The sequence below is a fragment of the Apteryx mantelli genome, chromosome 3, assembly GCF_036417845.1.
Source record: "Apteryx mantelli isolate bAptMan1 chromosome 3, bAptMan1.hap1, whole genome shotgun sequence".
Lineage (NCBI taxonomy): Eukaryota > Metazoa > Chordata > Aves > Apterygiformes > Apterygidae > Apteryx > Apteryx mantelli.
In genome coordinates this window covers 94,663,386-94,680,817 of record NC_089980.1, presented here as the reverse complement: position 1 = coordinate 94,680,817, position 17,432 = coordinate 94,663,386, and the positions used below count along the sequence as shown (strand labels likewise).

The 17,432-nt window shown below is 40.6% G+C and overlaps 2 protein-coding genes across 18 annotated transcripts in view; one reads left to right on the top strand and one right to left on the bottom strand.

Moving 5' to 3' along the window:
* Window positions 1-5,377: 5,377 nt before the first annotated feature.
* Window positions 5,378-10,789, bottom strand: NDUFAF4 (NADH:ubiquinone oxidoreductase complex assembly factor 4). The gene is made up of 3 exons (XM_067294809.1): window positions 10,615-10,789; window positions 9,790-9,887; window positions 5,378-7,558 (listed from the first exon to the last, which is right to left on the bottom strand). Exons 1-3 carry the CDS (start codon window positions 10,739-10,741, stop codon window positions 7,262-7,264), a joined length of 522 nt encoding a protein of 173 aa, XP_067150910.1. The 5' UTR covers window positions 10,742-10,789; the 3' UTR covers window positions 5,378-7,261.
* A 157-nt stretch (window positions 10,790-10,946) lies between these two features.
* The window catches only part of KLHL32 (kelch like family member 32), a 171,453-nt gene continuing 164,967 nt past the window's right edge, over window positions 10,947-17,432 (top strand). For 16 of the 17 annotated variants that reach the window (XM_067293968.1, XM_067293967.1, XM_067293966.1 and 13 more), the window contains exons 1-2: window positions 10,947-11,608; window positions 12,463-12,813. The gene's annotated coding sequence lies outside the window, so the exon portion shown is untranslated. Of the gene's footprint in view, window positions 11,609-12,454; window positions 12,814-17,432 lie in introns of those variants that run through there. The other variant, XM_067293957.1, reaches the window with a different exon arrangement.

Below are 17,432 nucleotides of genomic sequence, written 5' to 3'. Positions count from 1 at the left end.
AAAGCCAAGAGAGTGGCATTATTTCTTCCTAAAGATGTCTTCAATAACCTACTTTGCTTTGATTCATTGCTTTTCAATGCACTTACTTTCTATTTATCCTAGTTTCACTGTAGCTTTAGGTACACAGTAAATCAGTCTCACCCATTGTACATAGTTAACTGCGTATCTATAAAACTGGACCAGAAAGCTGACAGATGGCACTCAGCAATAAACTAGCAGAGGAAGTGGGAGGATTGGATTCAAGTAAGGATGGGAATGGTATTAACGAGGATGAGATGAAAAAAAGAATCCTTTTGTTTGTGAAAAGCCTTAGCATTTCATTTTGAGATAGATCAAAGCAAAAAAAAAAAAAAAAAGATTTCTCCATTGTTTGACAAGTCATGGAGTCAGAAAAGGCATCTTTGGTGTTTGAACAAAATATTTTGCATTCAGTTTTCATTAGTCTTGGAAGTAAATGTCATCACCACAACACCAAAATATTTCATTAGAATATAAAAAAAATAGGTTTTAGAATGCATTTTTTCCTATCCCAAATCGAAGAATTTGGGAAGAGTGCATTTGGGAAAAATTCAACGGCATTTTGATACCTCTGCATCTTCATTTTTTTCCCCTAAACTGTGTGCACAAACATATACCCAGTTTTAATACTAGCCACATCCAAAGGGAAAAAAAGTTAATAGAATTAAGAAGAATATATGTTGGATCCAAGCAAAGAATTGAAACTGATACTGATGAAGTTAAAGATTGTTTCACCTTCTCACTTCTATCATATTAGTGAAGGTCTGGCAATTGCCTGAGCTAGCAAAAAGAGAGAGATGGACCAAAGTCCTGGGAACAGGAGAGGGGCAGGAATGGTTAAGGCAGCAGCAAGCTTTGCCCCTTGAGCAGCAGTGAGCCACGGCTGTGCTCACCATGCCATGGCTTCTACCACTTCCTCACCTCAGCCTCACCAAGAGGGACTCAGGCTGGTGCTGGTGAAGGAAATTCACGGTGCTGAGTGAGGCATCCAAATTTCCGTTGTGCTCAACAGGAAAAATTATGCAACTAAAAGTAACGTCCATGGTTTCCAGCTTTTATGGGCACAGAGACAGCTCAGCTAGACTCCTGCCTAACAGTCAGTTTCCTCCTCAGCTTGAGGGGATTCAAGGCCACTTCCCCACTTTAATAGGAAAGATGTAATCGTCAAGCCTGCAGGATCCTTTAGGCTACAATGCTGTGCTGCAAACACGAGAATAAGGCAGAAGCCAATTGAGTGTGACATGCATCCAACCCACAACTCTTAACAGACCTTTATGAACTGCAGCTCAGCTCTGGAGCACAGTTCTAGTCATCAAGGCTTACAGACATCAGCCATTAATTAATACCCAATATTAATACCCAATATCTGGCTTGGCCAGAGTCAAAACTGCTTGAATGGCAAACCACACTGTGTTTATTTTCCTGAGAACAAAACCCTATGCAATTAATACCAGGACATGCTTTAGTTCAGAAAAATGCTCTGAAGATCCCACCTTCACCTCTTCCACTCTCTGCCAGCCCAGACAATTATAATCAGCTTTGCATTCCCAGACGCCTACAAGTTGCCAGTGCTGTTTTCCTTCCTCCAGAGTCCAGACCTCTCTCACACATGCATAGCTCCCAGCTGCCAGATGCTGCCGCTGCTGCTTTACATTCATGCTTCCAATTATAGCAGCCTCCTACGGGAATAAGTCTAGCTTTCACCAGCACCATTTGCAGCTCATCAGTACTGCTGGATACTTCATTCTCCAGGTCAGAGTCAGCCCAGCTCATAGGTGTGGCTGCCACTACACAGTTACTTCAAAGGTTTGAATTCCTCTAGCCACAAAATTACCTCCCTTATCTTCTAAGAAGTAGCCTGAGGGCCCCAATCCTACAAGACTCTATGCATTTTCTGCTTCTGTACAACAAAGAAGATGCCTGAGGAATCTAATCTTCCCCTTCTCCTTTCAGTTTTGTCTCTCCTGTGTAATACTCTTGTCAGAAGGCCAAAACATGCAGATGAGTCTAGTGCCTGCCTACCTGACCAAACACAAGAGAGATGATGTTTTACTTAAAGACAGAGCTTTAGCAATTAAAGTAAACCATGGCCAAAGTGACCCTGCAAAACAGTAGTAGAATAAGCTTTGTGAATTTATTTTTCAAATTCTGTTACTGCCAACAGACACATTAAACCTCATTGCACTACACAGAAACACATGGCTCCCTGAACACCCCCTCCTCCATTATGTTACAGGATATATGCTGCTGTTACCTGCTGCTGCTGTCATCTCCTGTAAATCTAAGTCTTCATTTCATAGTTTCTCTAGAAGAAACTAATGAGGTAAGGTTAATTTTCTAGGAGAAATTAACATGCATTTTTCCAAATTTGTCCAAGACAGCTTTTGGATATTAGTCCTCAGAAGATAATCAATTAGACAAGATTGCCTTGGGAATTCTTCCCCATCTTTGGTTAACTAGAAGGCATGTTTCTTGGACCAAAATGGCACTTGCATTCTCTTAAATCAGTTTTCTCCTGTGCCTCCCAATCCTAATAGAGTCCATATTGACATGGGCTGAAAAGCCTGTTCACCCATGGGCAGCTGGGAGGGTGGCTCTCTATTGCAAAAGGTTTCTCTGGAAGCCTTCAGTAGAAAACACTTAGCACTGATAACAACATAATGGTATCTAAACCATTAAAGGTTACAGTATTCATTAGATTCATAGATTGCTGACAACATATTTAATAACATCAGGCACTTACATAGTGTTTTGATTGTTGATAACATATCAATCTGTGTAGAACTTTCCCACTCCTGACTTCCACAGTCTCAAGTGCCTAAATCCATTTGCACCCCAAGTTCACCCACACCGAACAACTGGACCTCTAGTGCTGTGAATTCAACAGTGGTGCCACATATCAACAACCAAAAAACTCCCATTTAAAAAGAGACTCCAGAACAGAGTCACAAAACATCAAGTTTCATGAAACTTCAAACATGAAAGTATGATGCTTATATGAAAAAAAGTCCATACCACTGCATCTTTAAACTTCTAAGTTTTAATCCTATTTTGTTACTGCTTAGGGTTTCACTCCATTTTTTTCAACACAAATAAGACATTCCCTTTATGAGTGTAGTGCATCCCTCAACACATAAACATCATTTTCTTTTCTCCTTGCATAAAAATAGGCAGTTGCATTAAAAGACAAGTTCTCCATGTCAGAAGACTACAGAAAGATTGTTTTTTTGTATTGCAGTTCTCTCTGGCTATACTGCTCAGAAAACAGAGCTAAACCTCCCTCCTGCCTTACAGATCTGATCTTGCTATCCTGGCATCAGACAGCAAAAACCTAGCTACTATTAATATATGATGAGGCAGCACAAGATTACTTAAACATATTCAAAAAGACCAACTTTTGAAGATGTATGTAAACTACATCATCTTTGAAAGTTTCTCCTATTCGTAAGTTCTACAGAACAAAACCCAGTCCTTTCATCTTTATCTCAGCAGAGGTGCTATTCCTTCTAGAATTCAAGATATAGCTCTATAGAAATAAAACAGGTCATTGCTACTGTGAGGCCAGAATATAACTAGCCTTTGCATGTGGGCTAGTAAAGAGTCAAGAGTACAGCTGCATCAAGTTTTCATAGAAACAGCAAAGACAAATGACTGGAGAAGACTGTGAATATAGAATACTCCACTACTGGTAGAACCAATACAGAGCACACTCTTCTTCCTTATAGAATGAGGCTAAAGGAACAGACATACCGAAGTGACTGTCTCAGAAAATGTGGATGATGAAAAAAAAACAGTATTTTTTTTAAAAGTTCTATCCCAGAAACAGAATACTTGCTGGAACTTCCCTGTGGATATTCAACTCTATGCCTCACTGCAAACATAACCCTCACTTCCAAATGATACTACAGCCCATACTGTCTACCCACATCAATTTCCAAAAGGCCCTAGCTTCATTCAGTGACAGACCTTACCAAATACTTTGGAAAACTTGTGAAATAATCCTATATATTAATAAGTTTGTTAACTCTGTGTCATTCAGACAAGAAATGAAGCAAATTCCTCACAGGCTCACAAAAACGTATACCAACTACATGTTCTACATTAATTCAGTAAGAACAATGCAGTTTGAGTGATGCAGGTTGTTCAGTACCAAATGTAACAATTCCATACAGTGGCAAAAAACATCTGAACCAAATCTGACAAACTACATAGCAAGGAAACATGAAAAATTCTCCACACAAGATTCCCAGAGGCCTGTATTGCAGTCTCCCACAAATTCCCCATAACTACCTCTTCAAAATGTTTACTTGAAGAGCAACTTAAGCTGACAGTCTAACAGTCATGAGAAAGGGACAGAACCAAGTAAAAATTGCAGAGGAAAATACAATTTACAATCAGAAGAATACCAGTATCAAAACCAAAAACTGTTAAGCAGGAAAGATAATTGATGGGGAAAGAGTCCCTTATGCAAGAAGAAAAAGGAATGAAGTAAACAGTTCCAGAAAAGAAACGAATAGCAGTAAGAACAGTCTTGTTCCAAACATCAACCTTAAAGACACTGTTATTTTAAAGATGCACACTGTTACAAAGACACACACTCATTTGCACATGGACTGAGTACACACCTGCCAAGGACCTTCTGGATGGCTATGGCTGGTAGCCTACCCAGGAAAAGATGGTAGTGGCAATTGAGAGCACTTGATCAGGGACAGGCTTTCCTGCCAGAGCAAGGAGAAAAGATCCCTGTTTGTGGATGTTCTGTGAGCTTTGGGCAAATGAAATATTCCATGCCTGAAAAGAAACTGAAAGCCAAACATCCAGACTATGAGATAACTTGGACATATAAAGGTACTGATTTAACCTCACCCAATACCATCAGCGATGCCTTCCTAATGTTGGCTTGACATTTCCCAGCAAGTGGGGCAGGTGATCAGCAGTACCTGAGAGCACACTGGCTTTTGTCTAATTTTCCTGTGTTGAACACACCATGCTGAAGAAGCTCCCTTGTTCCCAAGGAACCTTCTGGGCCACTGGGAATTCACCTACTTCCAGGGAGATAGATCTCTGGACCATCTCTGTACTGTGGGATCTGCTTGCTTCCCCACCATAGACAACATATCCTGAAGATGAGATCCTGCCTCAAGATACCAAGGGCAAGGATTTTGTCCTGAAGGTACACTGATGAGCATCAAATGTCCAAAAACACGTGCCTATCAAAGAGTATGAGAAAAAAGGAAGAGTATATCGCAGTGACTCCAGGGACTTTCTGCATGAAACGGGGTAGCATAATGGTTTAGACACATCACAAGATAGTTCACAAAGACAGACAAAAGGAGCCAAAATACATACTGAGCGAGCGAAAAGGCATAGTAAATTGTTGTCTACTGCTGACAGATTGTGAAGCAAGGTTTTAATTAACTCTACCAAATATCCAGGCAAAAAATCGTTTTTAAAGAAGGTAATCATAGAGCTCCCCAAAATAAACAAGTATCTACCAAATGCATTCCACAGTTGTTTTTTCTGAACATTACCTTAAATACCGCACTAGGTTGAACAGTAGTCAAACATAAAAGTACTTGTTGCAACATTCTATAAAACAGAATCCTTTCTGGAAAAAATCTTTATGTGATACACAGCTCTGAGGTAATATGCATTAGTTTCAGAGTACAGCCCTGTTCCCAGTAAGACTTACAAGACAGTGACAAGCCTATCCGCCTGTCGCCCATCCACACATCTGCAGAACAAATTAAATTTTTTACACAATGCACTTAGGTGGCTATGTCATCTTTCACTAATGTACAGTCAGAAATAAATCAAGCAAAACCACGCTGTGGTATACTATACCGTAAATACCTTGTTTCATCTCAGTCAGACAGAGAAGTGGAAAGGATCTTGCTCTGAAATAGCAAAGTTGGTGTTCTTCTTCATAGCACATTTACCACAGTCAGGAATCTAAGGGCTGACAGAAAAGTTCTTAAAAGAAAGTTACATTGTAGGCCTGGTACTGATTTCTACCCTTTTAATATATTCAGCTTCTAAGTGTAGTGTATTAGGAATGTCAGCATCTCACAAAATTAAGGTTTTGAAGAAAAAAAAAAAAAGGAATCATAACACATTTCTAAATATAAATTGACATGGTTTTCTCTCCCCTTTATGTATTTTAGGTAGAAAATATGAATCAGTTTTCACCACAGTCAGTATTTTTTAATCACCAGTGCAAAACTCTTTCCTTATTTACACAGACCTGAATAGTTTAAGTATCCAAAAGGTTATAAACCACTCCACAGCTTGTAATATCCTTTACTAAAAATTGAAAAGGGCAGTGCTCAATTACAGCGTTGTAGCATGTTGCCAATTTACCCTCACTGAACATGAGTTGATCTAAGCCCACATTTAGGTAAAGCAGACAAAGCCTCCATAAGGAAAACAGGGCTGTTATAACAAGACAGGTAGCAATTTACAGCTCTGTCAGTGGATCCAAATACTAGATCCTGTTAATTATGATATGAGCCTGTACTGTAGGTGACAGATACAGCTGCAAGAGACTCAGATGCTACAAGATCCCTTCACTCTTTGCAAATTCACAGACTGACAGACAGTATCTGGGGAAATACAGATGTTAAAGCTAAATCAGAACAGAGTGGAGAAAGAGGAGCTACCATCAGCCATTCCTGTTCCAGCATCATAAAGAGGTCTTCTTGCTATTCATCTTCATTCTAAGTTTTTGATACAGCTGAATTTTCCAAGTCTTTCCATCATCATCCTTCTTTGCAAATTATAAATACTACTCCATTTTTATACAGAAGAAATATAATAATAATATTGTTATATATACATCTTGACAGCAAGTCCTTGAATATGGACCAAATGTGGAACTACAAAACTGGTACACACAGAGCACTGATTTAGCTGAAGGCCAGGAAGTCTTTCTGTTAAGACAGGCTACCCATTTTAATGAATGTTCTAACTAGAACTTACATATTTTAAGTGAACCTGATGACAGCCTTTCACCTGATTCTCTGATTATCTCATTAATACAACTTAATAGTTATATTCTGGTTTACAAACGCCTCCAATAATTGCTGCATTTAATTGAAGCCGGAATGGAATTGCCCAAATACATCCTATTGGTATAAGAAGGCAGCCTTGTTGGATGACATGATAGTAATTCTTTCAGACAATGAATAAATTCAAAGTAAAATTAAGACACCAGTGAGATCACACAAGGTTTTGGTAATTATTTTTATGTTGGTTTTATAGCTTTTCTGCCTTCAGTAGGAAACTCCTGCACAGCAAAAGGAATGAAGAATTCCAGAAGAGAGGTGACCTCCTTCAGTTCCAGACTGTATTCCTCTGCTATTTTCTCTGCAGTCCATATCTGAGGATGAAGTTTGTGATTATTGAGAAGCGTCACAGCCTCCACAATGGAAATTTTGCCTTTGGAAACTTTCTTAACATCTAGAGCCGCCAAATGACCTAGTTTTGTAAGTCTCTTTTCCTCCTGTTTGCATGGAAGATGTTCACCACCTTGATCTTTTACCTAATTGTGGGAAGGAAAACAAAAAGAGCTTAACAGCAGTTCTGTTTACTATGCATGCTGTAACAGCCAAGTTGTTTTCCTAAATACGTCTTTTCCCCATTTTCACAGCATTAAAGAAAGGATGCTTTACCTGCTGCACTTCTTGATACCACTAAAATTATAGTCAGTTATTGCACAGTCATTCTACATATGAGGCCAAATCTCCACCCAGATTTGGAAAAGCCAAACATCCATTAAACACTAGGTATTGTACATACTAAACAGCCCTACATATATCGCACTGCAAATTTTGGTAGTCAAACATAAATATAGGTGATACAATACTTGGTACTGATTCATGGTGGGGGCATCATACTACAAATTGGTATTCTTCTGGTACCATTAGAACCCCTTTCATACATTCTCTCTCTCCTTCCCTTTCTTTCATATTAACATCTTAGTTTTGCAAATAAAAGACATCCCTTCTTTTGCTCTGCTTAGAGCATGAGCTTTGTTGGACAAAAAAAAGCTATTTTGCAGCTCCATATGCAGTTTGATTCCCATGATTACTGCAGTGCTCAGACATCCAAAGTCTCTTGTCCCAAGTCCTTTCACATTTCCTTTTCCAAGTAATTTTCAAACCAGCTCTGCCTTCCCTGTATTGCTTTTTACTAGGACTTTACCAGTGAATGACACTGCAGAAAAGATACAGTGAAAAACTTTAAGCTCAAGGAACACTACTTTTAAAGTTATCATAGTCTATAGCCACTGATTAGCCCACAGACACTCTGTGTTAACCCATAAGCTAAGAAGATTCTACACCATCCGTGCTGTTTCTAAATTACAAAGAACATTCGATAGTATGTTACTAATTTTCCCTTCCCTAACCCATCCTAAAATTATGTTGAGGTGACAAACAATTCTTAACGTCGTAATAAAATGAGCCAGCTCCAGATATCTGCTACTTCAAGACTGAGAGTATGTTTTTCCACTTAATACAGACAGACATGCAGAATATACATATATGTATGTATACATACACATACAAGGCATTCAGTGTAGTATCAGGAAAGAAAGGAATAAGCTGTTGGATGAAGTTTTGCCAATAAGCCTCAGTGCTAACATATTTATCATATGTTTCCTAACAATTTCAAGTAGACACATTACAAGAGCAAGTCTTGCAAGCATATCAGCAATCTCAGACCAGGCTCTCAAACTTAGTCAAACACTAAGAGATCTATTCTGCTTTTGGCTTTTCCTCAAATCTCTCTTAACAGCCTGACAAATGGAAGCATTTAAAGATATTGAAGTTAGGCCAAAGATATTGAAATCTTTAGCACTTCAAGGTCAGAGTCTTAATCTCTTTTATGAAAATAATGGATAGAGATTACTTGGATACTTCAGGGAGAAACTGCAGAAATCCATTTGCATTTTAAGATGTTTTTAGTCCTGAATGGAAGGCTCTACAGAAGTGCTAAATCAGAGAGACTTAAGAATTTTATTGCTAGATGATCATGTAACTTTTATTAGCACATGAAGAAGCTGAAATAAAATGGTCCAGTAATGCAGGAAGTAAAAAGCACAAGACATAGCACGACAAAGTGGAAGAGACTGAACCCCAGCCTATGTATTACTGGAAGGGGTATGCCTTGCCGTCCAAGTCAAAGACTACAGCCATTAGTGATGGGGAAACTGATCAAAAAACAATCTCAAAGGTTATACAGAAAAAATTAACTAAAGCATGACCTCAGCCACATAAGGAAAAGCCTTTGTGTAGTATGCCATGAACATTTTAGTGGAGTTTTTTAACTACTGATGCTAATGTCTTCATCCTCTACCACATTCAGTCTCCTTCCTTCTAGCAAGTCTATGAGAAATGTCTGGCAAAATCTTGTGCATTTTTCCAAAAGACTGGCCAAGTACCCTTCTGCCTTTGAGGAAGCAGAAGTGCTAACTTAGGTGAAAAAAAAAGTCACTATGAGGTTAAAAAGAAAAACTATGTGTAAGTATTTAAAAGGTTAGATTACGAGAATCTGCCACATGTTCAAGACTGCTCAGGGTCAAACACAGTCAGTGCTGCTGATATACGGAAGAGCAATGAAAACATCAGTTTTACCTATAAAAAAGCAGTAGTTTTTAGGCATTAATAGAGTATTTTTCTTGAAAAATCTGCCCACTAGGTAGAATTTGTACTGAGTTTGAAAACCACAAAGCTAATGCTCGTATGCCTCCTACAGTAAGACATACTTCACCTGCACAGATGGATCTCTAGACTCCACATAAACATCTTTTAACAAAGTGAGAAGCCTATCATCCTTTCTGTATATTTCTTCTTGTATTTCTGTACGATCTAAAGGCGGAGGGGAGAAGAAAAAAAAAAGAAGATTCGAGTCACAAAATTGTTTCATTTTCGTTACTTCTCTCAGCCTAATCACTTCCCCAGAGCCATCACACAACCCTCAACCTACACCGCGTTTCTCAGGAAGATTTCAGTTCTGCGTTAGCTCTAACGTTAACAAGCACGGTTTTACACTGAGAAACAGGGGTGCTGCCATACCCACGAACGCCAAACAACACGATAACACCCCACTTATTTGTAACCCGTACGACAGCGTCCCTTCACTCCAGACACATCGCACTAGTCGCCAGCGGCCTGCGAAGCAGACACGCGATGAACACTCGCGAAACGAGTCCGGCCCGGCCCAAGGGAGCGGGTCGACGGGCCACAACAGCCGTTGGCCGCCGCCCAACCGCCCCCGGCGCGGCACCGCTGCGGCCGCCCCTAGCAACCGCCCCTAGCAACCGCCCCGCCCAGCCGCCGCCGCCAGCGGCAGCTCCCGACGTGCCCCGCGCGCGGCCGCCCCACTTTCAATGTCACCCGCCGCCGGGCCCAGCTCCTGCTGCCGCCGGCGAGCCGCGGGCTGCCCGCCCGCCAGCGCCATGCGCCCCCAGCACCTCGCCGACGCAGCCCCCCGCGCCGCCCGCTCTCCCCTCGAGGCCGCAGCGCGGCTCCGCCCCGTCGGACCGGCGCTCGCTGCCCTCCCGCTCCTCCGCGCTGCCCGCCGGCGGGGACTCACTAGCCAGCGCGTCCAGCCGCGCGGTGGGGTGGCGCGGCGCGGGCGTGGGCTTCTCCTTGCTGATCTCGCGGCGGGCGCGGCTCTCCGCGTTGAAGGTGCGGAACACGCGAGTCACCCGCGCCCCCATCGCCGCCGCCCGCGCCGCGCCTGCGCAGCCCGGCCGCAGCGCCCGGGGGCGGGGTGAAGCGGGGGGGGGGGTGTGCGCCGGCCGCGCATGCGCACAGGGCTGCGCTCCGCGCTGCTGGGGGGGGGGCGGAGGCGCTCTGTCGTTTGCTCCTTCGGGAGGGAGCGGTAGGAGCGGGGCCGTGCCGTGATTTCCATGTATAAGAGGCTGGTGATGCAGTGCGGGTGCTGAGGGAAGGTGTGAATTGCAGTCAGGGTGATTCGCTTTTCACTTCACGATGCGATTTGGCCGTTTTTACTCCTCTCCCGCGCTCTTTGTCGCTGTGGCGTCGGCGCTCGCAGGTGCGGGGGCTTCAGAGGACAAGATGGCGGAGCCGCCGCGCCGGGAGCGCTGCCCTGCCCTGCGCGGCGCCGTTCACCCTACTAGCGCACTTAAGTGTTCAGACTTGTCCTTAATACTGGCCCGTGGCCCGTCGCAGAGAGCGTGCTTTTCCTAAGGTGCCTCGTGTACACATTGTTGTACTCGTGGTTTCAAAATCTCCATTACTCATCTGAAAGAAAGATGCTCTCCTGTTGCTGCAAGAATAGAGATACATTACTGCTGTTTTGAAGAGAAAATCTTTTTTTTTTCAAAAACTCATATTTATGGATGAAAAGTGCAGTTTTAATGGTCTCGTGCAGCAGCAACGTGTTTTACAGACCTCTTTCATCTGTTTGGGAGAACATTTTCCTGTTTTAAGCATTCATGGACGTGACTGGTCTGGTGTAACTCAGTGGGCTTTATTTATGTAACTAATATTAATGGTGTACTTAAAAGTTTGGACTGCTTTTTTGTTTTGTTTTTTAAATACATTGATCACCAAAACTTAAAGTGAGTATTCAGCGTCAGGAGAACCACTGCCCTGTTATTTCTATTGGGGTAAAGTTGGGAATTTCCTCAAGGTGGCAGGCTAGTCTAGGGTTTCCATACTCAATGTTTTAATCATTGATGCAACTTTGTCAGCATTTTGATATAAGACATAGGAATTGCTGTTTTATAGGTGATTTTTAGATATGTTACTTCGTAATTATATTCACTTGATTTATAAGCAGGGTTATTACCTGTGCACATCAGAAACCTCAAGAGAATTGTTAGGAGAGTGTAGTGTAAGCCAGACAGTGAAAATCTGGATCAGGCAAATACATGTCACCTGCGCCAACAAGTTGTAGGATCATCTAAAGGCTTATAAAAGGACTGAGTGGCCCTGATAGCAAGAATAAGAGGGCCATGCAATGTATCTGCATCTTCTTTTCTTTTTCGCATTTTAGCCTCCAAATATACAGTGTCATCATGTGACACCACATATACTGCTGAATGATGAATCCTCCTGTAGGAAGGACATTATCTTAACTTTGCTTTCCAACAGTTATCAACTACTATGCCAGTTTAAAATATCTTACCATGTTTTTTCTCTTTGCAGTTTCTTACTTGAATAATGATAACATGGAAGGATGTTGTTTAAGAATGTTGTTCATCTTACTGTTACTCAGTCATTAATATGTATAGCATTTCCTTATAGGCACATAATTGCTTTATTCAGTGACAGAAAATTAATTTTCTAGACAGATATAATTTAGAATGTATGCCCTACGTGGCAATTTGGAGAACAATTCCTTTGTATCATTCAGAGTTATACAATGTTATTCAGCTATGGTCTTGAATAGGGTGTAACCTTTCTCTTTCAGCTGTCTGTGATCCGAGGCCTAGTTTTGATGCAGCCCAGCTGAATAATCTTGGCCCTGACTTCTGAGAAAATTGCTAAACTGTGAAAAAGAGCTGTGAGAAAGTACTTAGTTTTGAGCCATATTATATAAGAAAGGTAAAATTGCAGACAAAGAGAAAGACAGAGCCAGGAGCTTAAAGATTCAAGAGGAAGAATATAAGTATGAAAAGATATGAAATTCCAAGAGAGAGAAAAGGAGTCAGAAACAGCAACACTATGGATTAGTGTTCCAAGAAGCAACGGAGGCTGACCCTTCTCCATCTGACTGATGACTGCCTGCTCAACATGGACTGAGAACAGCTTACCAAAGGAGGTAAGCATATTACTGGCTTGTTAATCCTAGCTGTTGTGTGATTTGGCCAATACGTAATTGCTTTGTACTTTTAAGTTGTTTATATCCTGTTTGCAGACTCTCTTCATGCATGGTAATAGTTGCCTGAATCAAGTAACTAAGAGAGTGAGTGTTATGAAGGATAGTGAAGAGATCCAATGTCTCTCTGTGTCCTTTTCTAGGAGGAAAATGCCTGTTTTCTGTCCTTGCACTCATCTAATTTTGTTATCACTGTGTACAGGCAAAACTTGGATGTCTGTTAGTGTTAGCAGCAGTGTTATTATTAGTAATAACAATGATGATGTGGTAGCTATTAAGACTACAGTGTGCTTGAATACTGCATAATGAATGACAGTTTTTTGCTTAGGGGGAATTCAAAAGACTAAGCAGGTGGATGAGGAAAATAAATAGATCCACAAAGGCAATGAGAACAAGGCAGCATAAGCATGATCTGTGCTTCGTCTGTGCCTTCTTAAAGACTCCTGAAGGGGCAATTTTTTCACTTCCAGGCTTGGAACACTCTCTCTGCCTGTAGGAGAAGGATGGAAACATCTGTTTAAATTCTGCTCTCTGTTTATAAACTCACCCTATAACAAACCTGATCCTATTTTAAGCATTGTATATGTATTAATAATAGGAACGTGGAAGCTGCTGTAAGATTTTATGTCTCGAATCAGGCTGGTGGCATGTCTAATTAAATATCAGTAGTCAGTTAGTGGCTGACTTTACCTATGTTCTGGAGCAAGGGGTTTGATATTTTTGTAATGGTTAGCCTATCCAGTATTGTTATAGTAAATGTAATGGTAAAATTCACATGGATGCTTTTTCTTGGTGGTCGTAAACCTTTGATATGTACTTTAGCATTTTTCTAAGACATGTTCTTACTCTTCTGTCTGTGGATGCAAGCCATTGCTACATATTTGGAAATAAAGATGCTCCCCTTCAAAAGCTAAGAATTGCTGGCTTCTAGGATCAAACTCAGCATAGTGATTCTGTCTCTGTAAAGCCTGAATGTGACTAACACTGCTGTAATATTTACTGACAGCAAAATAAATTCACCAGAAGGCAGTCAGTTAAAAATTGTGATGTCATTCTCTGCCTGTCTCTTCCTATCACTGAGGATGGCACAAAGCTGTTCTTTTTATGTATAAGGAAGGATCAGAAGTGCAAGATTTTTATTCTGAAGTTATAATCTTTCATCTTTCATTTAGACTGTAGCAGGCGGAAGAATTGGGATTTTAAAAAATTGTTTGATCATTTGGTATTTTATCAATGTAACCGTACTGATATTAAGTAGCAGCAACCAAAAGCCTGGGCTCCTTTTCTCTGTCACATATCTGCAAGTGTATTTTTTAAAAAAATGAATGTATAGTTCCTCAAAGCATAAAAACTGTGTGTATTCAGCTTCTACACTGTTATAAATGCATTTTTCTTGAACCAGGAACCTGAATTTTTCAAGGGAATTTAAAATAACAAAACAAGGGAACAACACAGAATATCCAACTCAGTTCATTTATACGAGCAACCTGTTGTCAACAGCGGAAAGTGTCAAATATTTCAGAAAAAAATACTGAAACTGGCACCATATATATGTGCCATAGGCTGCCACATTGGATCTCCTCTTAATCCTCTCCCACCTCCGAGGGAGAAATTTCTAAAACTGTTGTGCACCTGGAGAATAATAATACATTTGCAAGCATTCTTTAAGCCTTTCTTTCAGTTTTTCTTGCCAGTTCTGATTTTATGTTGTGGGATTTTGTTTGTTTGTTTTTCATTCTTGACTAATTCCATAGCTGAATGGAAAATAAGTCCAAAATTAATTTTGGTAGTTAACTAGCATCAAAAAAGGCTGACTGATCTGTTGCGAATTCTCTTTATGCAAGGGAGAAGTGGAATGTCTGGCTTTTAACTTGATTTATTGTGAGATGCTACCAAGGTTTCTCTCTTTATTGCTCAGAAAAGCAGGAATCGGAGTATTAGCTAGATAAGCAGGTAATCTCAGTGAAATAAGAATCTTTTTTAGTAATGGATGCTGAATTTGACAATTCTTGAAGAGGTAGGTGAGGTTTACTGCATGATTTGTAGTCTAGAAAACTTTCAGAGGTTAATGCAGAGGAAAATTTGAATCACTTATACTATAGTGACATAGTTTAGTATTTGATTCTCTCCATGCTTTCTACCACTGACACTGTTTTTCTCTTCTCATATTTATTTTCCTGATTGTTTGTAAATTATGGCAATCTATGGGGATACTGTCTAGCCAATTCATGTATAATTAGGATGAAGGGAATTCAGCTCTCTTTCCTGATCACTGGTTTTCCATTAAATACAATGAGAGCATTGATCCATTTGTTTCCTATCTCATCAGCAGTAAAAAGAGCCAGAGTACACAGCATTAGCAAGAATTAATTATGACCCAAGCAACAATGACTGTCCCATGACTTTGTCAAGATGCACTCAAGAAAGATGGGTGTTGAGATCACTGTTGCCTTTTAGTGATTTCTGGTTGTTCCGTTGTTTGTATTACTGAGCTTCACCTGATCCATCTTTTAGTGGCTCCAGAAGTATCTACAAATATACAGAAGACTTTTGCCTGATTCCAGGCTATGACCAGAGTATTACTAAACACTTGCATCTTTTGAAGGCTAGGTGGCTGCAGTGCTGTATTTAAAAGCATGAGTTTCTGTTGGTCCTTCACTGGGATGAAGTTTATGAAGAGTGTAGCAAGCCCACATTTACAGGCCCACATCAGTAATGTCTGGACACGTTACTAGTTCCTTGTAACATTGATTTCAAGATGTTACATTTACATTCTCCTGATTGACTGTGGCCTGGTATAACTGACATCATCTTTCGTAATTTTCCTAGCTGATTGTTATAATCTCAATTAGCAGGTTACTTTGACTTGGAAATGCGCAGTAGGAGCCAGCATATTTGATAATGAGACAGCCTGGCACTGGAATTAATTACTTACAGCAATTAGAGATGTGCATTTTGCTATGCTTTTCAGTGAGAGATAGCATGGTCTTCAAAGGGTTCAGTTCCACATACTCTGTTCTCAGTGGCAGTATTGCTTTAGAGTACTGCTGCCCTTGTTCTTTCCTTTAGCCTTTGCATCGTGTCATCACTCATGCCAGAGCAAGGGTGCAGGAACTCTTCAGGGTGAACAACATCAGATAGTTGATCTGACTTAATAAAAACAAAAGTCCTGTAATTTTTCTAAGGTGTAGCAGTTACTGATGGTTTGACTGCTCCCACAAAAAACTACGAGCAAAACAGGAGGAGAAACAAGGGAGAGGAGAGGTGTACAAATACCTTCAACTGCTATTGCTGCCAAGTTTTGTTTGTTTGTTTTTATTAAACGGAGAGGGTGTACTTTGCACCCAGATCATTTCACTTCAGCAGTCACACAAAGAATTGTACCAGCCCAAATGAGGAGGAGGTGAACCAGAGGTCAAAAGAACCCAGTGTAGGATGGGAGGTGGGCTGGCTTTGCTGACACACTAGATTTCCCAAGACAAACACCATCCCTTTGGGCCTGTCAAAAATGGGAGTGAATATGCATCCACTTGAAAGGTAAGAATTGTGTTAGCTATAGGAGAGGTTTTGTATTATGATGACAAATTGTTGCAGAGAGCATTGTACACATACAAACTGCCTATTTGTAAGTACAATAACCACAACCATCTTGCTGGATTAAATACATAAAAATTGATGTATCTTTAGACTTTCAAGTTCTGTTCGTTGGGGTTCTTGCTATTCAACTTGCTGAGCAAGCCCAGATAATTCCCCATTCTCCAGTAAGATTTTGTATACCAGGGGAAGATTTCACATGCGGAATTTCCCTCAAAGAGAACAGCAATTTCTTTTAGATGCTTTGATATCATAAAGCTTCGTCTGCCTAGTTTTTGCTTGACACATCCCTTCCACATGGTGGGCTGATTTGGCTTTATAGTGTATCAAATAATACTGTCTTCTCTTTATGTTGTGTGGCTGTTGTAAGTTAGTACCCATGAAATGATTTCAATAAATACCGATTCTGGTTTTAGGAAGTGTTTTGATCAAGTTTAAAGGATCAGTTTACTTTTACAAATATAATAAAATACAAACATGCGAAGACCAAAGTATTTCTTTGTAAACAGCAGGTTTAGTACAACTTCCACCAATTCCACGGAGCTTACTCTGCACTGTAGTATCGTCTGGGGAGGTGACTAAAGTGACTAGTGATGGGACTGAGGTAAATTATGTGACTGAATGGCCAATCAGCTGAAGGGACTGAGGTGATTGAAGTGCATTGGATGGCCTATATATGCAATATAACTGAGACCTCTTCTTTCAAGTGTAGCAAAAAAGATGCACATAGAAATCCTTACTTTCTACACCCTGGTCAGTCAGTCAGCAGGGCTGTTGGTTGATCAGACACATAAATAGGCTATTTACACAGCAGTCTGACTACTGAACTATATATGTATCAATTAATTAAGTTAGGCATTTTGAATATGCCAATAACAAAAATGTCTGAGCTGTGATAATGACAGTGATTAAGAATGTGGGGTCCTGCAAGGATTTAGTGATTAACTCTTTAGGAGGGCCTTGATACA

Excerpts from the sequence above, each read along its gene's own strand:
- NDUFAF4 (XM_067294809.1), bottom strand. The coding sequence starts at position 10,741 with ATGGGGGCGCGGGTGACTCGCGTGTTCCGCACCTTCAACGCGGAGAGC. Across the intron at positions 9,888-10,614 it reads GCGGCTGGACGCGCTGGCTA|ATCGTACAGAAATACAAGAA; the intron begins GTGAGTCCCCGC and ends CTCCGCCTTTAG. Across the intron at positions 7,559-9,789 it reads CTAGAGATCCATCTGTGCAG|GTAAAAGATCAAGGTGGTGA; the intron begins GTGAAGTATGTC and ends TCCCACAATTAG.